Here is a 22,393-nt window from a genome sequence, read left to right as displayed (position 1 = left end):
ACTGGTCAGTTGATACTTCAAACGGGAGTGCTTATGTCTGTGGGCTGCTGGGAAGTTTAGTACAGTTTACTCCCTTTGCATGTTTCTCAGTCTCTGTCTATGCTCTTTTGTGTGTGCTCCTTTCTTTTTGAATGCTGTACAGATGCACACTGTTCAATCCTAAACAAATCTTTTGCAGTACTCCTTTTTTTTTAATTACAACGCTTATAGGTTACTTTTTGCTTGTGAATTTTTTTTTTTTTTTTTAATGTTTTGTGTTTCATATTATAAGATGCATTATTGGTGGCGAAAATAAATATATATATAAATAAATAAATATTTATATAATTTTAACATTTGCATAGGCCATTCCAATAATTTAGCTTCATACAATTATTCAAGGCTGACAGAATATGCATTTTTTAATGTGCATCAACAGCTCTATAACTATGATGTAAACTTATATAATATGTAGAACTTGCATAAAGATTATAGCATAGGAATAACAGACAGATCTCTGTTACCATGTACCAAAATAGCGAATAAAAACAGCGGGAAATATATTATTTGTCACTCACTGTATGTACATAATAACAGCATTAACTTACTGTATTCATTTTAAAAATGTGCCCTAAAATCTTAATTATTTGCCTTCAATGGTTTCCTGCATGTTTGCTATCAGTTTCCATATTTTTGATCAATACTTTGATATTAATCAGTCTTTAATAATTTATATTACTATACGTAAAATTATATATATTATTATTAATGATATATTATTGTATAGATCATATTGCATATTACAAATAATTTAAGATAATGTGCTCATTAGATATCTGTACAGCCTTTAAAAAGTGAGTTTTATCACACTTTAAAAATATGTTGAATTTTTCTTTTAGAAATAACTAAATGAACAAGTAGATATTTTTATTTTGTATGACTGGCTAAAAGACTGATAAAAGATTGATATGATTGAACATGGCCTAGTGCATTTATTAGAAATATTATTATTATTCATTTCCACCTATGCTATATGTTCAGTGATAAATGTAATGAATCGATGTGAGTATACATCTGGTGGCAAAGTAGAATGATCCCTAGAGCAATACTTTATCATCTTCCACACACGAGCAGCCTTCTGCATGTATGACCATTGTGTTAAAAAGTCAATAATGCCCAAGTAATAGCGAAACTGTAATCCATCAATTATGTGTAAAGCATTTGGGCTATTGGGCAAAAGACGTCTATGTTCTGAGTTGAAACGTTCTATGCTATGAGCAAGAGAGGATGGAAAAGTCATTCCACCCTTGATGTGTGTGGTAGTCTGTGAAGATGGCTGAATGGTAATGAGGCCTGGTAAATTGTCCAGCTCATCTAGTGGAGAAGTGCCTGTCTTTTCATCTGTTTTTGTTTCACTTAATTGCATATTATTCATCCCATTAGCTTCTGGATGATTGACCCTTTTGACTGGAGAAAGTGATCTGAAATAAAAACAAGAATACAATTTTTTTATTCTTATCTACAGACAGAGTTATTTTCCATGTCACTAAATGGCATTCTACCACATCAGTTATTGTTATGCTACTTTGTTGTTTGACCCATTTGAGATTAATCGACACTAGGTAGTCAACTAATTTTGTTTCAATTGAGATGCTTTTCAACAGAGATTGGTCTGTCTATGATGCATAGCACTGGTCAACACCGAAATTATTACAGACGCCCTAATCTGTAGTATCTTTGTGTGCTGAACACAAATTTGACCATGACAAGTTTTTACTTGCTCTTGTTTTGAAGATATTTGATCTAATTCATTTTTTCGGTTTCACTGTGCAAATTAATCCACTAGGACTGTAACTAACCCTAACCCAAGTCTTGGCTGTCCGGGCTCAAATCTTGAGTCCCATGGTGTTGAAATCATTTCCACCTCCAAACATAAAGAACTGCCAACCAAGCTTTCTGCTTGATCTACTCATATGCAGAGAAGTAACCTTGAAAATCCTTGTTCCCTTACTTAGACTTCATACACTTATATACAAGACATTCTATGGGATGCATTGAACACATAACCAGCATCCTTCAACCAATCCTCAATTACCTAGTGCAAACAAAAAGGAAGACCACAAGCAGCTGACTAATGACTAGCTCTAGCCAGAGCAGCCAAGAGCCAGCATGGGCTCCAGGGCACAGGACCTTTTAGGGTCCCTTGCATCAATCATTAACTAATCATGAAATATTTTCCCAGTATATAGCAACATAAGTTACAATTCCTGACACTCGCAGTATTTGCATTTTGCTTAGTAACATAATATAGCCACCACACAACAACACTGCATGAGATGAACATTTTAGAACATTGTGTTTAGAGCATAAGCGGTCAATAAATAAGGGGAACTGATGTAAAATTATGAAAGAGGTTGCAAACTGTCAAAACCTCAATAAATTAAAGAAAATTTAAAGACAATACACAGCTTATATCTGACACTCTGTTGCATGTATGATAAATTTGGCTTTTGGTACTGTTTACAATATAGTGAATAGTGTTGGACATTACATAAACACAGCACTCCTCTTGAGTAATAAGTCCATACATGTATGTAGTGCACCCACTGCCTCAAAATTAAAACAGTAGTGTTTTGTGGCTGCTGTGACTCACAAAAAGTTCAACCAAAGTCAAAGTCAATTGTTCTGGCGAGCCAAGCCTCTACTGCCAGTATTCTTCAGCTGCTTATCCGACCTTGACACATCATTCATTGACTGCAACATGTTCTTTACTCTAGCCAGAATGCTGAAAGAATATTCAGCTTAAACGACCATAAATGGCAATGTGCAAAAGATTCTAAGGACCCTGCTATATTTATGAACTGCAATAAAAGCTGACTCGATTCTCGAACTTCTAATATGATCTATGTTCCCAGAGATCCACAATCATAAAACTAAACATGGTAAATCATGTCCACTGTCCATGTCCAAACAGCACACAATAAGCAGGTGCCTATTCACACACATATCCATCCTTACACTATCATGCACTGTTAATAAATGACTGCCATTTTTTTTGTTATTTGTCTAGAATGAGAATTTTAATCGCCTATCATTAAAAAGTTAAACATTTTTCATATGTATACCAGATTTTCCTTTCCTGCATTGATGATCTTTATGTTTTAACAGACATACCTCCAGATTTTGGTTACGACCTCTGATTTTGTTTGAGAGAGCTCAGATTGATGCAGAGTTTGGCGGCCAATCAGAAGGCTATAATCCATCACACAGAGATCACGCAGAAACACAGAGTCAACAGTAATCTGTTGTACAAGCCACTCAGCTTCAGCACCTGAAACCATGCCAAGTGGTATACCAGTCTTTGTAATTGCTATCATTTACAGAAATACCAAAGGCACAGATGGAGAATAAATATCAATTTCTCTACACATAGATTATCTGCTTGGCTGATAAATATTTTGATGTCTAGGGAAAATGTAACTGTACTTTACAGATTTCTTTCAGTTCTGATGGCAACATTCAAAACTCAAATGAAAAAGTAACCAGTTTTCCTACTAAACTCAGATTGGACAAGTCCTCTGAGGTCTCTATATTATCCCAGACATTATACAACTTGTTATTGGTAACAAAATCTATATTTCTATGAGGAGGTGCCTGAGAAAATTAGTCTTTATTTCAATTTAATTGACATTTAAAAATTACTCAGTATTAAAATACAGACTAACATGGTCACCACTTTTTGATTAATGTAAGGCAACACAATATCTTGTCCAAAAATATGAAAAGTTATATCAGAAAATGAAAAGCCTCAAAGGAGACCCTTTATCAACCATCTACCTCAGAGATTAATCCTGCTGGAATCTGTGCTAGTTTTGTACAAGGAGTGCAGCAACCTGTAAACTCCTGTCACTTTATAACCATTTTTTTTAAATGGATTATAAAGCCCCTTGAGTCTGGCAGATGCTGGAGAAATGCCCTATAAAAATGTACTCATTACATCTCCATGAACCCTGTGGGGTTCTTTTTTTTTTGTCAAGATCCATGAGTCAGTTTAAATTATCACGAGCCTTGGTTCTTTTTCTTGGTCTGGTTGTTGAAGAGTCATAGTACAGAAAGCAGTAGTGTCCTACTGTTTTTTGGGGGTTTCCTTGGACTAGTAACTGGTTGGTAAAGCTTGGGCTGTTGTTGTCTAAAGCACAGAAGAGTTGTTTTCGTCTCCACAGTACCATGGGACCCATAACAGCATGTAGCTGGTGAATGGTGTGAGGTCGCAGACAGTTAAGACAGGTGAGATAAAGTCACAGTCTTCATCACCTTGACACTCGTCAGTAGAGACATTTGGCTGTCTCTCACATGTGGTGAGCAATGACAGATCTGCCTTCTCACCAGCACCAGCCTTTCCTGTGAAGTGACCACAAATTCAGCCCAGTAAAACGTTTTAGGGCAACACATTTGAAACAGCGCAATCCTGGAACTGATGAAGCGAACAGGAGAACAGACCAGAAACATGGACGAAACAAGATGCAAAATGACACAAAACGCATCTTATCACCAGACGACATTTCTGAGGCGCAGAAATCAAAGATCTAAACTTCACACGTAGCAACCTGCATGGTCCATCAATCAAAAACTGAAAAGCAACATGGTTTACAAAGTCGGAAAAAATTAAATGTCAGTAAAGATGGCTCATAATCCTGTTAAGTCAAAAAACCAAAACAAGATGGCAAAGTGACACAGAAGCCATTAGTAGATAAAAGTACTGACTGGAAGAAATGACAGCACAAGCAGTGAAGAACAGAGAAGAACGGTGCAACAAACATCACGGTTTGTTTGTTTGTTTATTGGTGTTTTATGCCATGCCAGCAACTAAGGCTATATCATGGCAATAAAAAAGTTTTTATGTTTAAAGGTTTCAGGGTAAATTTTCTCCAGTTATTTAACTTAAAATCAGACCACGGTAATAAGTTAACTAAATGTTAAAGAAACAAATATGGTGTAAAATGGGTGGTGGAGCCCAAAAAGGCCGCCAACAAAACAGAAATTACATAAGATATATTAGACTTAGATTTGGTGTAAAAGTCCTATTCTTTTTAAAAAACCAAAAATAGCTGCCGATGGGATGGACCTAAATAAAACATACAATGAATCCACTGTATAAAATTTTTGACGAATGGTCTGAAGCCCCGGACAGTTCATGAGAAAGTGTACTACGTCAAGATGTCCCCCACACCAGGGGCAACCTGGTGGTTGTTCCCCTCGCAAGAGGTATCCTTGCGTGGCATATGTGTGTCCTGTCTTTAGTCTTGTTAGGACTACCTCCTCCCGCCTTGTGGTATGGCACAAAGGTGGGCGGTCAGAAAGACAGGGAAGAGTGGCGAATAATTTATTCTGACAGAGGGTGTTCCAGAGGTTTTGCCATAAAGTCAGTATGTAGGTTGTAAGTACAGTTTTACAGTCAGATGAAATAAGGAACTGTATTTTACCAGGGGACTGACATGCAGCCTTAGCAGCCTGGTCTGCTCGGACATTGCCTGGAATGCCAGAATGGCCAGGGGCCCAGATAAAGACAATGTCCTTGTTTCGTTCGATAAGTGCTGCATGAATTTTATGAATCTTGGCCACAAGGGGGTGATCAGATTCATTTGAAATAAGAGCTTGGAGAGCAGAAAGAGAGTCTGAGATTATCAGAAAGTTGTGCTCCGAAGAGCGGTGAGCATGCTGCAAGGCAAGTATGATAGCATAAAGTTCTGCTGTAAAGATAGAACTTTCGTCTGCCAATCGGACTGAAGCAGCCCGTTGTGGTTGGCAGGATGGAACTGCAGCCGCAGCGACTGGGCCACCACTTGGGATTTTGGAGCCATCTGTATAGATTGAACAGAATTGAGGATAATCAGAAATAAGTTTACGAAAATGTTGAAGATAGATGGGGTCACTAGTGTCCCCTTTTTTGAAAGTTGTAAGATCAAAGCGAATCTCAGGAACAGGGAGAATCCAAGGAGGAGTTGTTTGTAGAGGTAAAGGCTCTACCTGCTTGATATCTACTCCGGCAGCTTGAAGATGAGGTGCTACTCGGAGTGAAAGAGGCTTTTGCTCCTTGGTACGAATGGCATACAGGGCAGCACGCTGAGGTCTGAAGACAGCACGATACGCAGGATTCTCAGGATGGGATTTTAAGCGACAGGCATACGATAGCATGAGTTTCAAACGACGGAGAGAAAGTGGAGGCTCACCAGCTTCTGCGTACAAACTTTGTACAGGAGTGGTGCGGAAGGCACCCAGACAGATGCGGAGCCCTTGATGATGAATTGGATCAAGAATTTTAAGGTAGGACTCTCGAGCAGAGCCATAGATAATGGATCCGTAGTCTAGCTTTGAGCGGATCAGGGCACGGTAGAGACGTAGCAGAACCGTGCGATCCGCTCCCCAGCTGACATGGCCAACTACTCTAAGAATGTCCAAGGCTTTCTGACAAGATAGGCGTAGAGATTTGATATGAGGTAGAAAAGACAGTTTACGGTCAAAGATGACCCCAAGAAATTTAACCTCTTGGACCACCTTGAGTATCGTGCCTTTGACAGTGATAGAAGGGTTTGGAAACATACCTCTCAGTTTACAAAAGTGGATGCATACTGACTTCGTAGGAGAGAAATTGAAGCCGTTTTCTGTCACCCACTTTTGTACTGCATTTACGCACAGCTGAAGCCGGCGTTCGAGGCATGGAAGGGAGCGGCCTCGTATGCAGATAGCAAAGTCATCTACATACAAAGAGGCCTCTAAACCTGGACAGACTGATTTCAAGATTGAGTCGATTTTGATGTTGAAAAGAGTTGGAGAAAGAATGCTGCCCTGAGGGACGCCCATTTCCTGTTCCTGAGGATCAGACAGTATAGACCCTACTCTGACTTGAAAATGGCGGTTTGAAAGAAAATTCTCAATGAAGAGTGGCATACGACCCCGGAAGCCCAGGGCATGGAGGTCTAACAGAATACCCCGCTTCCAGGTAGTGTCGTATGCCTTCTCTAAATCAAAAAACACCCCTAGAACATGTTCTTTGCCGACAAAAGCATCCCTGACAAAGGTTTCAAAACGGACCAAATGGTCCAGGTGCTGCGGCGTTTTCTGAAGCCACACTGCAGGTTGGAGAGGAGACTCTGAGATTCGAGGTACCAGGTAAGGCGAGCATTTACCATACGTTCTAGAGTTTTACATAGACAGCTAGTGAGAGCGATAGGACGGTAAGAATTTGGATCAGAGGTATCCTTACCAGGTTTTGGAATGGGTATAACTACTGCCTCTCTCCACGAGGGGGGAAAAAAGCCGGATACCCAAATAAAGTTGAAGATATCTAGAAGGAGAAGGAGAGAAGACTGTGGGAGATGTTTTAGTAGCTGATAGGAAATATTGTCAGGACCCGGTGCAGAATCCTTGCACTTTTGAAGGGCCTGTTGTAGTTCAGAAAGAGAAAAAGGTAGGTTGTACTTTTCGGAGTTGTCTGAAGAAAAGTCACAACCCGATGATTCTTGGACAGATTTTAAGCGTTGGAAGTCTGAAGAGTAGTGAGAAGAGGAAGAATTATGAGCAAAGGTGGATGCTAAGGAATTTGCGACATCCTGTACCTCTGTAAGAATAGAGTCTCCAACCCGCAGATGGCCTATTGACTCAGCCTGAAATCTTCCCTTTATCTTCCTTATGGCCGCCCACACCGCTTTGGAAGTGGTACGGGAGGATAATGAGGACACAAATTTCTGCCACGCAAGTTTCCTTGCCTGTTTAAAGATATACCGGGTTTGAGCTCGGGTACGTTTAAAATTTATTACATTTTCAGGAGTGGGTTGACGGAAAGCAAGACGCTGGGCTTTTTTCCGCGCGCGCTGAGCTACCCTACACTCCTCTGAAAACCAAGGCACCCTTGGTCGGTTATTACGGTGCCTTAGTACCGGAATCGTTTCTGATGCAATTTTATTTAAACTTGTGGTGAAAACTTTAGCAGGGTGTAACATCGGGTCTTTTCTAATGTCTTCAATCTCAAAATTAAAGAACGGGTTTCTGGTAAGGTGGGTGGAGCAGAGGGCCTGAAATTCAAGCCAATCTGCCTTAGTTAAATTCCACCCACCTTTGTGAAGGTTATCGTCCCGCTCCAGACCATTTGTAAAATATAAAACAAGGGGAAAATGATCGCTACCACACAGGTCATCATGTACAGCCCAGTTAAAATCTAATAAAAGTGCTGGGCTGACCACTGACAAATCAATTGCTGACTCTGTGCTGTTGTGTGGACGGCAAAAGGTGTTTGAACCGTCATTCAGTATACAGAGATCATTTTCCATAAAAAATGATCCCAACAACTCTCCTCTGGTGTCAGTCGAGGCCCCGCCCCACATGGGGTGGTGTCCATTAAAGTCACCCAAAAGAAGGACGGGAGTAGGAAGTTGGGTTAAAAGACTCTCAAGGTCCTGTCGGGATATCCGAGCTGATGGAGGTAGATAAAGACTGCATATAGTGATAGTTTTGCCCAGAGAAACTCGGGCAGCAACAGCTTGAAGATTAGTATTTAGTGGAACCTGGCTATATAAAAGGTTTGAACGAATAAAAAGAGCAGTCCCTCCTGAAGGTACATCATTTGGTGAGTCTTGACGTAGAACTCGATAGCCTTTGAAGGAAAAAGAGTTTGTTTGAAGAAGATGAGTCTCTTGCAGAGCTATTACATCAAGAGAAAAGCGAGATGTTAGGCATCGGAGTTCTTCAAAGTTTGCTCGGATTCCTCGACAGTTCCATTGAAGGATTATAGACATGTGTTATCTGTGAGAAAGGGACGTAGATCGCCCCAAAGTAACTGAAGGAGAAGATCCAGGAGAGGGCAGGGGGCGGCGGGAAGGAGAAGGCGACATTAAGCGTCGCTCATCCATATCCATCCCCTGCTCGCCAAGAGGAGTGAAGCGATTAAGAACTGGTATAGGTGCTGCTGTGGTGGTCCCGGGTGTAGTGGATTTTTCAGGTGATTTTTGTTTTGTTTTGGTATTCTTGTCTGTCTGTGGTGTGATATTCTTGTTTTTTGGTTGTTTTGAATTGCGCGTTTGTTGTCTGACGGTGTTTCTGGTTGGTGAGGTGGAAGGCTTTGACTGTGATGCTTGTGTAGCTTGGGATGCTTGAGTTTTCTGTGTTGACTGGGCGCCACCACAACTTGCAGGAGGAGGAGGAGGAGGCGGCATAGATTGAGTTATAGGAACAGGGCCTTCTGAGGAGACCCAAGTCATGTCAGTCTGTATGGACACAGAGGTGGAGGGTCGCTTTATGACTGCTGCTGAATAAGATATGGAATTCGAAGTAGAAGGTGTTCCTGAGGAGCCACCCACTACGCGACGGCGGGCTTCAGCGTACGAGACGCCAGATTCCGCACGTACGCGTTGAATGGCTGCCTCTTCCTTCCACTTCGGGCAGTCTTTAGATGATGCGACGTGTGCTCCATCACAGTTTGCACATTTTGCGCTTGAAGAGCAATCAGCTGCCGCATGGCCGGTACCGCCGCAGCGAAAGCAGCGGGCCTGGGACCTGCAGAAGCTCGCCCCATGACCATAATGCTGGCAGTTGAAACAGCGCAAGGGAGATGGAATGAAGATTGAAACTTTTACCCGTAAGTACCCGACCTCAATGAAGTCGGGTATTTTGGGTAGACAGAAGGTTAGAAATAAGGTGTTTGTGGGAATAGATTTCCCATCCCTCTTTAGTGTGACTCGTTGTACTGCTGAGACCCCCTGAGATGCCAATTCTGACCTGATGTCAGTCTCAGTCATCCCAGCAAGGTCCGGGCAACGAATGACCCCTTTCGAAGAGTTGAGGGATCGATGTGATGTAACTTTTATGGGGCGATCGACGAACTGTTTACCGTCCCATCGGCGTAAGGCTTCAGAAGCTTTTTGATTTGCGCACTGAACAAGGAATTGTCCAGAGCGCAAACGTCTTATAGCAGAAAAATTGTTGGAAATGTTTTTAAAACCTTTCGCTATGGCAAAAGGTGATAGAGACGAGAGAGGTCGGTCCTGCTCTGCGCCTTCTACCACCAAAAAACGGGGCCAGGCCCCCTCAATACTTTCTCTCACTTCCTCTTCACTATCAGAGGAATCATCTTCACGTATGCGTTTCCCCAGGTTAGATAATTTTTTGGCCATGATAAAAGGATTAACGTTTCGTTCCTTGTGCTCCCCACCCACCACGGAGTCCAACTAGGGGATGCGACCGAGCGGTACCACTTGGGTATTTCCAGCAGGGTCACACCAGGGCTACACAAGGAATATACTCTGGCCTTCCAGAAGCAAGACCAGATTGACCCCGGCCGCAGCCTTCTAGCAAAGCTAGGGCAATTCACGACCAGCCGCTTGATTGGTGTGGGCCACACCAACCCCCCGTCTAGGGGAAGTCCGGGCCAAAGAGGTGTGTTGGTATGATGGGCCGCAGCCCATCAGGGACCTCAACCTCCAGGATCCCATTCTCCCCCGACACGGGTCGCCCTGCACGGCAAACGCAGGGGACCTAAAGAAGGCCGCAGACAGGAAATGATGTTCGAAGAAAGATGTAATGGGAGAAGGAAAAACAGAAGAAGGGCCGGTGAAGTCAGAAGAAAGGAAGGGTAAAACTGTAGTATATGAGGGAGATGTTTACTTTGAAAAAGAATAGAGATGAAAGGGCTAATGAAGCAAGAAAAAGAAAAGCCTAAGGAAAAGGGGTGGGCCAGCTTTGTCACCCAGCCAGAGAAAGGCTGGGTGTTCGCCCCCGGCACTAGAAGCCGGGCCCTTGGGGGCAAAACATCACGGTAAAATACACTAAAACTCGATGCAGATCCATGGACAAAACAAAACGAGACATTTCCAAATCCTCCTTCACATTTTCCAGATCTACTTTAACATCAACGTAAAGCTCCACAAAATCTTGCAAGCAGTAGCTTTTGTTTCTTTTTTAGTTGTCAAATACAGATTAACTGACAATACAATGAGAGCTTAATGTAAACGTGGTAACATCATAGCAATATTCACAATCATGATTTTATGATAATACCATAACACAATTTATTGGCTGAAGTTTAATAACCAGATAATTGTATTGCTCAGCTCCACCATTTTATACTTCAAAATTCACCCACATGCAGCACATCCCAGGACATGATTCCACCACCTTATACATAGCAATCCTTCCTGCATAACATAGGGATAGAAACTGTTCTGTAGAATTTTACTTTTCTTGGAATGCTTGTTAGCAAGATATGTATTGTTTGCAACGATGGCTGTCACAAGGGAGAATATGGATAATCCTGCCAGCTGTGTTTACCAATCTGTCACAATACTGCCTCTGTAAAGAGCTGCCAGGTGATAGAATAAGTCAACATGCTCTCTACAGTAACAATAAAGAATTGAACAAAGATCTAATTCACACCAAGCTTCCAGGGCTTGAGCAAAGAAATATAAGCCCTGCTAAGCTTTCTTTCAGATCACAGTGGAATTGAAATCCAGCCCATCACAAAAATCATTAGACCTAGAAAACCAAAAGACTGTGCTACCTTATTTACCTGCCTCATAATATCATAAGTGATGAAAATCTATATAAAACTTTTTAGTTTTCATAATATTTAGTTCCAGACTGTTAAAATCACACCTTTTCACCATGGAGATTCCAGGGAGATTCTATTAGGCTTTGATGTTTCCTTTGATGATGGAGATTGTTGTTTCTAGATTCTCCTCAGTGTCCCAGAGCTTCTCTTTCAGTATGGCTGCCTGAGGCCACAGCTCTGTGTAGTGGGCAGAGCTGCAGAAAATGCATTGGGATCTAGGAGACTGTTTTACATGGGCCGTTTTCAGGATATGACATCCCTAAGCTCTACAGCTGTACACGCAGTCTGTTGGTAGCATTTCAGACCAAGCATCTGGTTGTGTGATGGTGGGTTGTGCTCACTTGCTCACTGGTCTTTGAAGTGTAATGTAGGGGATTGCCTGCTTTGGCTGTTCCAGACAAGTGCCAGAACTGGCAAGTTTCTCTTCTGTCTTGTTTCCCAACAGCCGCAGTGTGCAGGGATCCTCTGGACAGCCATCCTTATGTGTTGTGATAGAGTGCTCAGGAGATGCTGTGTGTCTTGTTCCAACTGCCCTCTAGAGGACTGCAATGTATGGATGACGTATCTTCAATCAGAAAGATTTCCATGCTGACAAGTCTGACTGCTTCCCATACAGCAGGTAGCTGGATGATGGAGATCCAGCAGATAATAGGAAATCCCATTGTGAATGGCAGTATAAGGACCCATTTGTGTAGACGTGGGCCCACGCTGATGTGTTAAAACTCTAATGCAGCATCTCCAGGGTATGAGACAGAAGAAAGGCGTTGGCTGGGTTTTTTTCAGACATTTTTTATCCTCCACCAAAGGCAAACTGGGCCCTTTTCAATTAGCCTATCAGACCAATCGATGGGTGGACAATGCCATCTCTCTAGCTCTTCACTCCATCCTCCAGCACCTTATATACTGTGGCTCCTACTCATGATTCTTTTATGTTTCTTATGCGAGTCTACTCTCACCCTATGACCCACATGCAACACATGCAATGACATCGTTAACTGGGAATTCCTAGTATCCCAGATGGTTAAGTAACTTCATATCAGTGGCTTAGAAATAGGGAGTTAGTTTGGCTCTCTGAGTAATTTAACTGGCTGGCTTCCTTCCAAATTTTACCTATGGATTGCCAATATTTATGAATATGAACCATGATCTATTTATTTACCCTCTTTCTTCTGGATTTTATACATAAAAACAAACAAAAAACTTTATGCATAATAAAAATAATATAAAGAAATGCATTTTAACTAATTTTCTGTGAACTATAGTTTTATTTACTGTAGTCTTATAGGTATGCATGTTTGATTACAACATATATGTTTCTTCCAAGAGTGTAACATATTGCAAAGGAAGTAATCAATATCCACATTAACACTGTGAGTTTATTTTGATTAAAAAATCTGTTGATATGAATTTTCATTTTCATTCTTCTTATCCTCCAAAATTTTTCAAGGTCTGGAAAACAGTTTCCTATTTTTTTTCAAAACTTTTTCTGACTTCCAAAACTCTGTAAATTTCAGGATTCTGTAAAACCCTGCTTTACTATACCTATTTCCAGTTTTTCATTAATGAAGTTCTGGTCTTTCAGGACATTGATAGCATTGGACCCTGGTGGATCAGGCTGTGGAGATCAAAACACAATTTAATGTTGACATAGATGCCACAGATTTCTTGTTTGCAGCCTTTCTGTCACAATACACTTGGCTACACTCTATGCTTTTGAATTCAAGCAACAGAGATACTTGAACTAAGCATAACTAAAAGTATTTTTGTGAAATCATAAATAAATGCATGATAATTTCTTTCAAATAGGCAAAGTTCAACAAACTGACAAAATATCACACATACACCATCTCACACTGTCACACACACAAACTTGCCCAAATGAATGCACATACGAACATCACATGTGCTTCTGAGGGAATATGTGCATGCACACCTATACACATTCCTCTCTCACACACAGAAATCAAATTGTTCAACACGGTACCTTCTGGTATCTTCCTGCTAAGCATCCTTTAACATCGAATCTGTCTTTTATTCGGTCAGGTGGAAAAAATATGTTTTGCATCGCCAGGAAGAACTTCTGCCATAAGAAGTCATATAAGGAAGACTAAGAAAATAAGCACAAAACCCAGATTTTAACTAAAAAACTTCCTTGTACAGAAGCATGATTTTTATTACAAACTTACGTAGAAATCAAACTATTTAGAGTAAAACCTCTCTATTAAGATTTTTGCAATTAAGACCCTCCCCTCTTAGGACCCAGAAATTTTTCACAGATGCATTTTGCTATAAAAACATCATCCCTATTACAGCTATCTCCCCAACCCAGCTTACAACTGACAGTTTGACCTCAATTATGACTTTGTGCAAAACTCGCATGTTGAACAAAAATTAAGTACATTTTAAAATAGACTGCTTTGCTCTATACATATGATTTTCAGCACAAATCACAAAAATAATGAGACGACTTTTTCATTGTTGTGCCTCTTTTTCACAAGTGCAAGGATAGTCATTACGATGTTTTGCAGATATTATTGATAAATGTTACAAAAAAAAACAAAAAGCTTTAGTGCTCCAAGAAAGAGTACAGGTGATCAAAAAGAGTGATGAAGATGAGACCGATATTGCGATGGCAAATTCTCTTGCTGTAGGGAAAAACTTCAAATATAACCAAGAGGCAGTTCTAGAACGATGGCATGGTGGTGAAAATGGAGATCGGAAATTATCTAAAATTCCTAAAAGTGTGTATTTAGCGATAAGTTTGGGAGTGGTTTAGTGAAGTGAGGCAGAGGAACTTTCCGGTGATTGGAAAACTCATTCAGCAAAATGCTTTGTGTCTGGCAGGGGCTGGAGGATTTGACAATTTCCAAGCCTCAAAAAATTTATGAAACATCACAACATCCACCAGTCATGCCTAAATAGGGGAAGTCGGCCAAATCATCTTTCATGGATAGCTACATTGTTTGCCGCATTTTGTGTGAAGGTTACGACCCTGAGTATGTGTTTAACACTGACGAAACTGGACTTTTGAACACAGCAATTCCATCCAAATCAATGGTAATAAAATCCCAAGATGCCCGTGGGATAAAAATTAATAAAGAAAGAATCACTGTCTTGCTATGTGTTAGTGCCACTAGTGAAAAACTAAAGCCACTGGTTATTGGGAGGAGTGCAAGACCCAGATGTGTTCATGGCCTGGAGACTGCATATCTTGGTGTTGATGATCAGTTCAATGTCAAACCATGGATGACCTCTATTTTCACAGAATTGGTCAAAGAAAGCTCAACAACAGGATGTCCATTTTGAAACGAAAGATTCTGCTGTTTGTGGACAACTACTCTGCACATCCATCAAATAAGATAAATGGTTACAAATAAGATAAATGGTACACCCAAATCTTGTGTACATCTTGAGTACGTTAAAGTTAAAACTGGTAACTCCCACTACATATTTTAAGTTTTTCTTTTCTATTGATCCATGAAGAAATTTATTTCTAAATTATGTTTTTTTTTCCTTACTATCATTTATAATTACTCATTACCTTATGCTCAAAACCTAAACTTCAGTCTTAACAGCCCCTGTACAGCTGTTTGAAGTTGTGGTTCATGGAATAAAAGCTGACTGATTTCCCTGTTGACCCCTCTCAGTTAAGACCTAATTTTGGTGGATTTTAGCAAGACTTAATAGAGGTTTTCTGAATTTACAATGCAATATAGGACACATGATACATCATAATACATAGGCTAAAGCACCAGCAAACTCATTTATTCAGACCAATCATAATCATATTTACATGTTTTCAAAAATAGCTTATTTTTTAAAATGTGCAGGTTTTGTAAGCATCACAACATTTCAGCTATTTTGTTATTATAAGATTATTTGTTATTAATCATACCCTTCTCTTTCCAGGCATTTTGACGGAATAACAGCCCACATATTTTACCAGCAGTGTGTGAGGATAAGACACAAAATGTTGAAGGTAATCTCTGTAATCAAAAGGTTCATACTTTTTTTAAGTACAAAAGTTCATCTGTTCTTCATGCTAAAGTTGTGGTACAACAATCAAGAATCTCACTATGCCTAAACCTTGGTATATATACATCTATCTACAGATAATGCTATTTTTTTTTTTCAAAAATTCAGTTTTACAGTGCTACCTATTACTGAAATGTTCAGCAGCCACTATAACACTATAACAACATGATATCAATGTATGCCAGAAATTTAATTACAACAGCTTTAATAAGTTTCCTATGATGTGAAAAATCAGTTTCCCATTGTTTTGACGAAATCAACCACTAGCAAGCCTCTCACTGATCAGACAATCAGTAAATTCTAACAACTAAATGGTTACAAACAAAGTGCACTAAGCATTATCATTATGAAATACCTTAAATATAATATTATTTTTGTAAGCACAAAGTTGACTATTCTACACCATTCATTTGAAAACTGCCCTGGTTTCCTGTTTAGGCTTGTCTTAACTACAAAATGACCACGATTTACTATTGTGGTCTTTATGGTCTGGCAATAATGTCCTACCAGCCAAGTCAGTCAGTCATTCTGGTATTCTCTGAATGTTCTGTGTCTTGCAGCAGATAAGACAAAACTAAATGTACTTTTTTCCTTCTCTGCTCAAGTGTCTGGAATGTCTTGCTACATACAGTGATCACCTTCAAAGCATTCAATGTCAGCCTTAAGATTCACCTGTTTCGTGAAAACCTCTAGTAGACATTCCCTCCCTCTCCTCCCCATTCTATTTTTGTAGTTTGCAAGCTGTACTATTCTGTTTCTCATTTTGTTCAAGTGCATTGAGCTCAGTGATAAGTGAAAAATACTCTACATATGTGCTTTATATAGGAACTTAAGAGTGATTTCGCATTCCCCAAACTTTTTACCTTTCTTTTATTAAATCTGTCCAATACATGACCCTTACCCACACTGAACATGGAAGAAAACATTTAATCTATCCTCACCTCATTTATCTGCTGGCAAGAGTCTATGTGTAGAGAATAAAAATGTAATAGAACAAGTGGTGAATGAGTGGAGTAGGACTGCAGGATGCAAAACTGGTGTCTTCAATTAGTGTATAAAGTGGTCAGATGCTTAAGCTCACAATTTTGAGCTTCTGATGTTCATGCTATTTTAAGGTACCTGTAAGTATTGTCTTAATTAGTTCAATATGGATGAAATTGATGTGACTGAGCTGTAGCTATGAAGCTGTTCACATCTGCCAGAGTGAACTGTATAGGAAAAGTAAAGCATGGCACACTAACCAATTGTGCAACTAGCCATTGTTTTAGAGGTACTAAAACATCATTCACTCAGAATCCAGAAGCTTCATACTCATTCATGATAGTCATCATAAAAACAAGTATGTGTTCAGGGCAGGCAATGCACAGGTAGTTATGATGAAAAAATGTATTTTACTGTTTGCTGTGTTGTTTATAAAAATCATCTGTAATGTATGACATGTGTCACAAATAAATGAATCCAGTTTTATTGTGCTTTGGCTCTAGATTTACCTGATGACATCCCCAAAAAGGCAAAATTATGTCCAATCACTTACCCTAATATTGACAGAAAAAATCTGATTTCACTCTTTTTGTTGGTTTTAAGCAGGTACCGCATGTCATAACTGTTATGAAATAAAGAGAAACTCATGTTCTTTGACAATCAAGAATCTTAATAATAGTGATAAGCAAAATTTAAGAACATCTGCTGTTATCACTACTACTGCTGCTGTTGATGGCACCCTTTCTAGATAGGTGCCATCAAGAATTTTAAAGCAATTCCCAAAAATATAATTTGATAAATCCTTATTCTGGGCAGAAAGCATGATCTTTTCATTTTGATAATAATAATAATGCAGATTTATACAGCGCATTTCTCCAGTGTATAGTAGACTCAAAGCACTTTACAAATATTTTCAAAATACAAAACACTTAGAGCATATATTCAAACAGATACAAAATGTATAAAACACACATACTGACAGAGACCAAGACATTTCAGCAGCAACCAGCTAGAGACACATCAACAGACATAAGAGAGAAAAATCTGCTCATGAAGCATGCCAGGGGTTTGGCATAGAAAAGGACTGGTAAAACTATTAAACACTAGTCAATCTGTTGGAAAAGGAAACAACTTTTCAAAGGTTGCACAAAAAGAGCTGGCTTAGAGGCTTAGTCAGCTCAGGAGAGGTGGCTTCCTGAAGCTCAGCGGTCAAGTACTAGTAACAAATGCAATAAAAATAAATAGTAAGGTCTGAAAAAAAATAGTAACCCTGAGTTATAATATTGTCTCCTGGCACTGGTATTTGTTTATATGACACGTGGATGGCTACGGGAGGAACCTTTGGTGGCCTGGCAGCTGCTTCCACTATATAGGATAGCTGGGTACATGCGTCACACCCTGGTACTGTGTTTCAGCTGACTGACTGGTGAGGGAGTGATGTTGACACCTCAACCCTTGGGCAGAAGTCTTCCTAGATGAAGTCAACAACCAGGCCTGAGGTGTCCCAAGAGGAACGAAAGGGCCATTGTGTCTATGACTGAGCCATCACTAAGCTGTGAGTTTTGGCTGTTAGCCATCAGTGTGTGGGAACCACTAGGAAAAGGAGCTCACAGGCAACATTTAAGGCAATGCCTTAGTGTCAGACAGAGCTCAACATGATGTTGTCCCAGTCTCCTGCCAGGTCATCAGCCTCAAGAGAGACTGGTGGTTCTGCAAAGTTGAGTGACAGGGGAAAGCTGAGTAGAGCTATTACTTGCACATCAGCAACAACAACAGCCCTCAGGATTGTGTAGTAGAGTGCAGAAGGCATCTAGAAGAAACCAGAGCTACAGGCTTTCCTGAAAGACAACAAGACTGATGTCCTCTGCATCCACCATGCCTAAGACCTCTACATCTACAAACTCACTGATGACATTAACAAGAATATGAATACTATCACCAAAAAACTACTTGCAGCAGCCTGTGAGTATATCCCACATGGCTTCAGGGAAGACTACAAACCATTGTGGAGTAAAACACTATCCAACTTGCACCAAAAGGTGTCAGATGCCAGAGCATTATGGAGCAGAACCCTTCAATTGAGACCACTGGCTTGCATAACAATCTAAAACAATGATTTTTTTAGGGGGGAGGCGAGTGGGAACCAAGATCAAGGAACTTTGACAAATTTGGAATGAGAAGACCTCAACACTGAATCTTGACCAAATACTGGCTGACTGGTCAAAACCCCAGACAAGGACATTACTCCTTTTCATGAACCCACAGTGCTGGAAGAGCAGAGAACCCTCCACACTAGGAGGAAAGCTTCTTGCCAAAGTCTTTGAAATAGAGAGTACCATCAAAGTTTCGCCTCAAAAAAAGGAAGTGAGGACACAGCTACACTCCCAGCTTCATCAGCAAGCCAACAACACTCCACTGATTACCTTAGCAGAACTCAATAAAGCCATCAGCAGACTCAAGGACAAGAAAGGATGGAGTCTGCAATGAGCTGATCAAGCATCTTGGGTCAGCTGCCAAACAGAAGCTGCTTGAGCTCTTCAGCCAATCAGGGAAAAATCATATCTTTCCAACATCATGGAAAGAAACCATCACATCCCCACCTTGAAGAAAGACTGAGACCCAAAGAAGAAAACCAACTACTGACCCATCAGCCTACTCAGCTGGCAAGACCCTTGAGCTGTTGATCAACAAGTGCTTGATTAGGTACCTGGAAACCAACCACCTGATCACCAAAGGACAGAGTGCATTCAGGAACACAGAAAACTAGCTCATTTACTAGCACAGTCAATAGAAAATTCTTTCCAAGAAAAGATGGCAGTTGCCACCTTCACTGACCTGTCCAAGGCCTTCCCTCTGAAGCTACTAAGGGACAGCTGGGCATATGTTCAACTAGGCCAAGGAATGCCTAGGTCAGATCTGGTAGTATCTGGCAAGTATCCGTGTGTGTATGATGCAGGCTCATATTCAGTTAAGCAAAAGAACTTTCTAATTGTTGTGAGATTGTGTTTGGCTAGTCACAAGAAATAAATCTATATGCCTGTCTAATGGTTTATAATTTACTGGATTGTTATTAGATATATATTGTTAATCCTTGTATAAACATTGATGGTTATATTATTTCTTTTCTCCACTGTTGGGATGTCATCTAATTGAACTAGAAACTGAAAAAGTCAACATCTTTTATTTTCATTATGTTAATTTTCAATGTTATTTCTTACCTTTTTAGTCTCAATAGGTATAGGAAGAGGCAAATAAGTAGACCTACTAAATGAAGGGAAAAAAATCCCCCTTTAAGCTAATAATTTTTTTAAACAGACCAGTAGTGTCCTTTCCCAACAAGCTTGATAGGCCAGCTCCCTTCATTTTTTTTTTTTTTCTTCTTGAATTCGTTGTTCTTGTAGTGCCTATTGTATCAACCTACACTTTTTGATCATTGATATTCTTGGCATTGTGCTGGACTGTTTACTTGCATATGGCCTTTTGTTTTTTTCTCTCCTGATATCAGCTCATCCTGCTAGTCTTCTCTGGCTAATGCCATCACAGTTTTTTCATTTGTACAAGTTGTCCCTGTGATAGACTTTAAATCAATGCCAAACAGTCTCAAACTTCAACATTTTACTGCAATTTCTGTAGACATTCTCCTGACTATTTGACAGATGTTTTTGATCATTGATCTATTCTGTGCTAGTCAAATTACTTTCTGATCTGTAGCTGTCTCATCCACATCTTGATCTATGAATGTCATATGGCAGAAGAATGACCTGACATTTCCATTAACTTCACAGAGAGAGAAGGAGGAGCAATACTGGTGTTTTACGGCGAGCCAGAAACTAAGGCTTTATCAGGACAATGACAGACAGAGAGACACACAGGTCTGTGGGTTTTTGTTGGTTTTTTTTTTAGTTTGTAATGTGTGAAGAGCCTGGCTTTGGCTGGGATACCATGCTATAAAAGCTTACATCATTGTCCTCATCCTTCAAATGTGACATCTTCAGAAATCTCAATAAATTAATGGCAGCATGTGTTCATAAAACATTTCATCTAGATCAGTGCCTTTTGTCACCAGATGTTGTCATGCATTTAGTTGGTAGTTATCACTTATCTTCAGATGGTCTTCTACATATGATGTCTATGTGACTAACTTTTTTTTTAGTGCATCTTAAAATGGTAAAAAATTCATTGTATGTGTCTAACAGGCATTGGATTGGGTCTTCTTGATCACTAACCAGTAAACTGATATTTAACAGCGCTTCTCCAAATGGCAGGCATGTTTACTCTTTATAAATTTATACAGACTTGGTTTGCCTGCAGTCACATGTGACTTCCACTACCAAACATATCACTGCCTGAGCCAGGGAGCAGTTGATTTTTCATAGACATTTAAAAGTACTCACACCTTTTTCAGCAAAAGTAAAATTGAAAATTCTGATGTTCAGAAATTTTGCAGATTGATCTGAATGTGTTGGACACATTAAAATATTCCTGAGTTACTTACACTCACCCATCTCCCTACATGTCACAAGATGCTAAAAATGAAAACAAGTCTAAGCAAGTGTTTGTGTTAATTTAGACTAGTGATTTTACTATTTGGAACCATTTTTTTTAAATTGTCACGAGTGTGGCTGTTTGGAGGGCCCAGGACAGGGATATAGAAAATGGATTTCTTTTTCTTTGTGATGTTTTGATGGAGTAAATCTTGAAAACTTTTCTTGGCAAGGTCTTTTTGAGATGCTGTAAAATGGGGCAGTGCAAAATTATCATTTTACATACACATCTTATTCATGGCTTTTTAGAAGTGGGGTATTTAAAAAAAATATCATAAATAACTGTGTCAAAGGCAAGTAGTGTAGGACAGGAGAAAAAGTCAAACTGTACAGTTTATCTGAGTCTTGCGAACACTGCATTAATAATTAAAATAGTGTACTAAAGATATATTGCATAGGCCTTTCTTTTTAAATGGGGGTGGGGAGGAGAGTTTCTCAACATTTACCCAAAATCAAATTTCAGATTTTTCTTCACAATTATATGAGATAACTCTACAAACCTGAGGAAGAATTCTTCACCACTGTGAGAATTGCTTACAAACTCCATGTAAAGTTCACTATAATTTGCAATGGAATGTAGAAAACTACTCTCCTCAATGTCCACTACCCGTCGAATTGTAGAAAACACTGAAGAAGCATAGCTTGCAAAACTGAAGTGCTGCAACATGTTCAAATGATCAGAACTTTAAAACTCTTTTATATACAGTCAAAATATACAATTTATTTTACAGATGAGAGTACAACAGTAAGAAAAATGTTCTCTTATCCTAAGCATAAAAGCAGAAGAGAACAATCTGCTAAAATATAAACTTCTTGACCACTTTACACATTTCAAATTATTGAAACATGAGACAATAGCTTACCATAGCTTTCTCATCATCTAGCTGGAGTTCCTTTTCTGTCACAAATGTAAGATCGTGTACATTCAGATGGTTCTGAGAGAAAAAAAAACTTTATCCATAAGGAAAGGTAGTAATATTTATTAGTACAAGAAATATTCAAATATACTCAGCGAAACACACTTGTACATCTTGAGAGTGATTTTATTTATACCTTGCACTTCTCTTGGCTGCTAATGCAAACTTTTAAATAATTATAATAATAGTTATAATGAATCATATTTATAAAGTGCCTTTTCCCAGCACCAGCTACGTTTTAAGCACTTTACTTACATATATTAGCAACATACATTAGCAATATTAGAAATGAAAAAAGACATCGCACAAAGGCTGACAAGCACAATCACTTTTCTCAT

General features: G+C 39.5%; 1 protein-coding gene across 2 annotated transcripts in view; it reads right to left on the bottom strand.

Moving 5' to 3' along the window:
- Positions 1-229: 229 nt before the first annotated feature.
- Positions 230-22,393, bottom strand: part of LOC112575121 (phosphatidylinositol 4-phosphate 5-kinase-like protein 1) — a 23,247-nt gene continuing 1,083 nt past the window's right edge. The window contains exons 2-9 of one of the 2 annotated variants that reach the window (XM_025256707.1): positions 22,002-22,073; positions 21,639-21,796; positions 17,148-17,216; positions 15,474-15,564; positions 13,563-13,658; positions 13,121-13,193; positions 3,154-3,310; positions 230-1,460 (exon numbers count right to left, since the gene is read on the bottom strand). In XM_025256707.1, the coding sequence (XP_025112492.1) occupies positions 1,004-1,460; positions 3,154-3,310; positions 13,121-13,193; positions 13,563-13,658; positions 15,474-15,564; positions 17,148-17,216; positions 21,639-21,796; positions 22,002-22,073 (1,173 nt within the window). In that variant the 3' untranslated portion in view covers positions 230-1,003. The remainder of the gene's footprint in view (positions 1,461-3,153; positions 3,311-13,120; positions 13,194-13,562; positions 13,659-15,473; positions 15,565-17,147; positions 17,217-21,638; positions 21,797-22,001; positions 22,074-22,393) is intronic. The other variant, XM_025256708.1, reaches the window with a different exon arrangement.

Source organism: Pomacea canaliculata, linkage group LG11 (genome assembly GCF_003073045.1).
Source record: "Pomacea canaliculata isolate SZHN2017 linkage group LG11, ASM307304v1, whole genome shotgun sequence".
Taxonomy (NCBI): domain Eukaryota; kingdom Metazoa; phylum Mollusca; class Gastropoda; order Architaenioglossa; family Ampullariidae; genus Pomacea; species Pomacea canaliculata.
The sequence above is the reverse complement of the archived record's forward strand: the minus strand, read 5'-3'. Positions and strand labels throughout refer to the sequence as shown.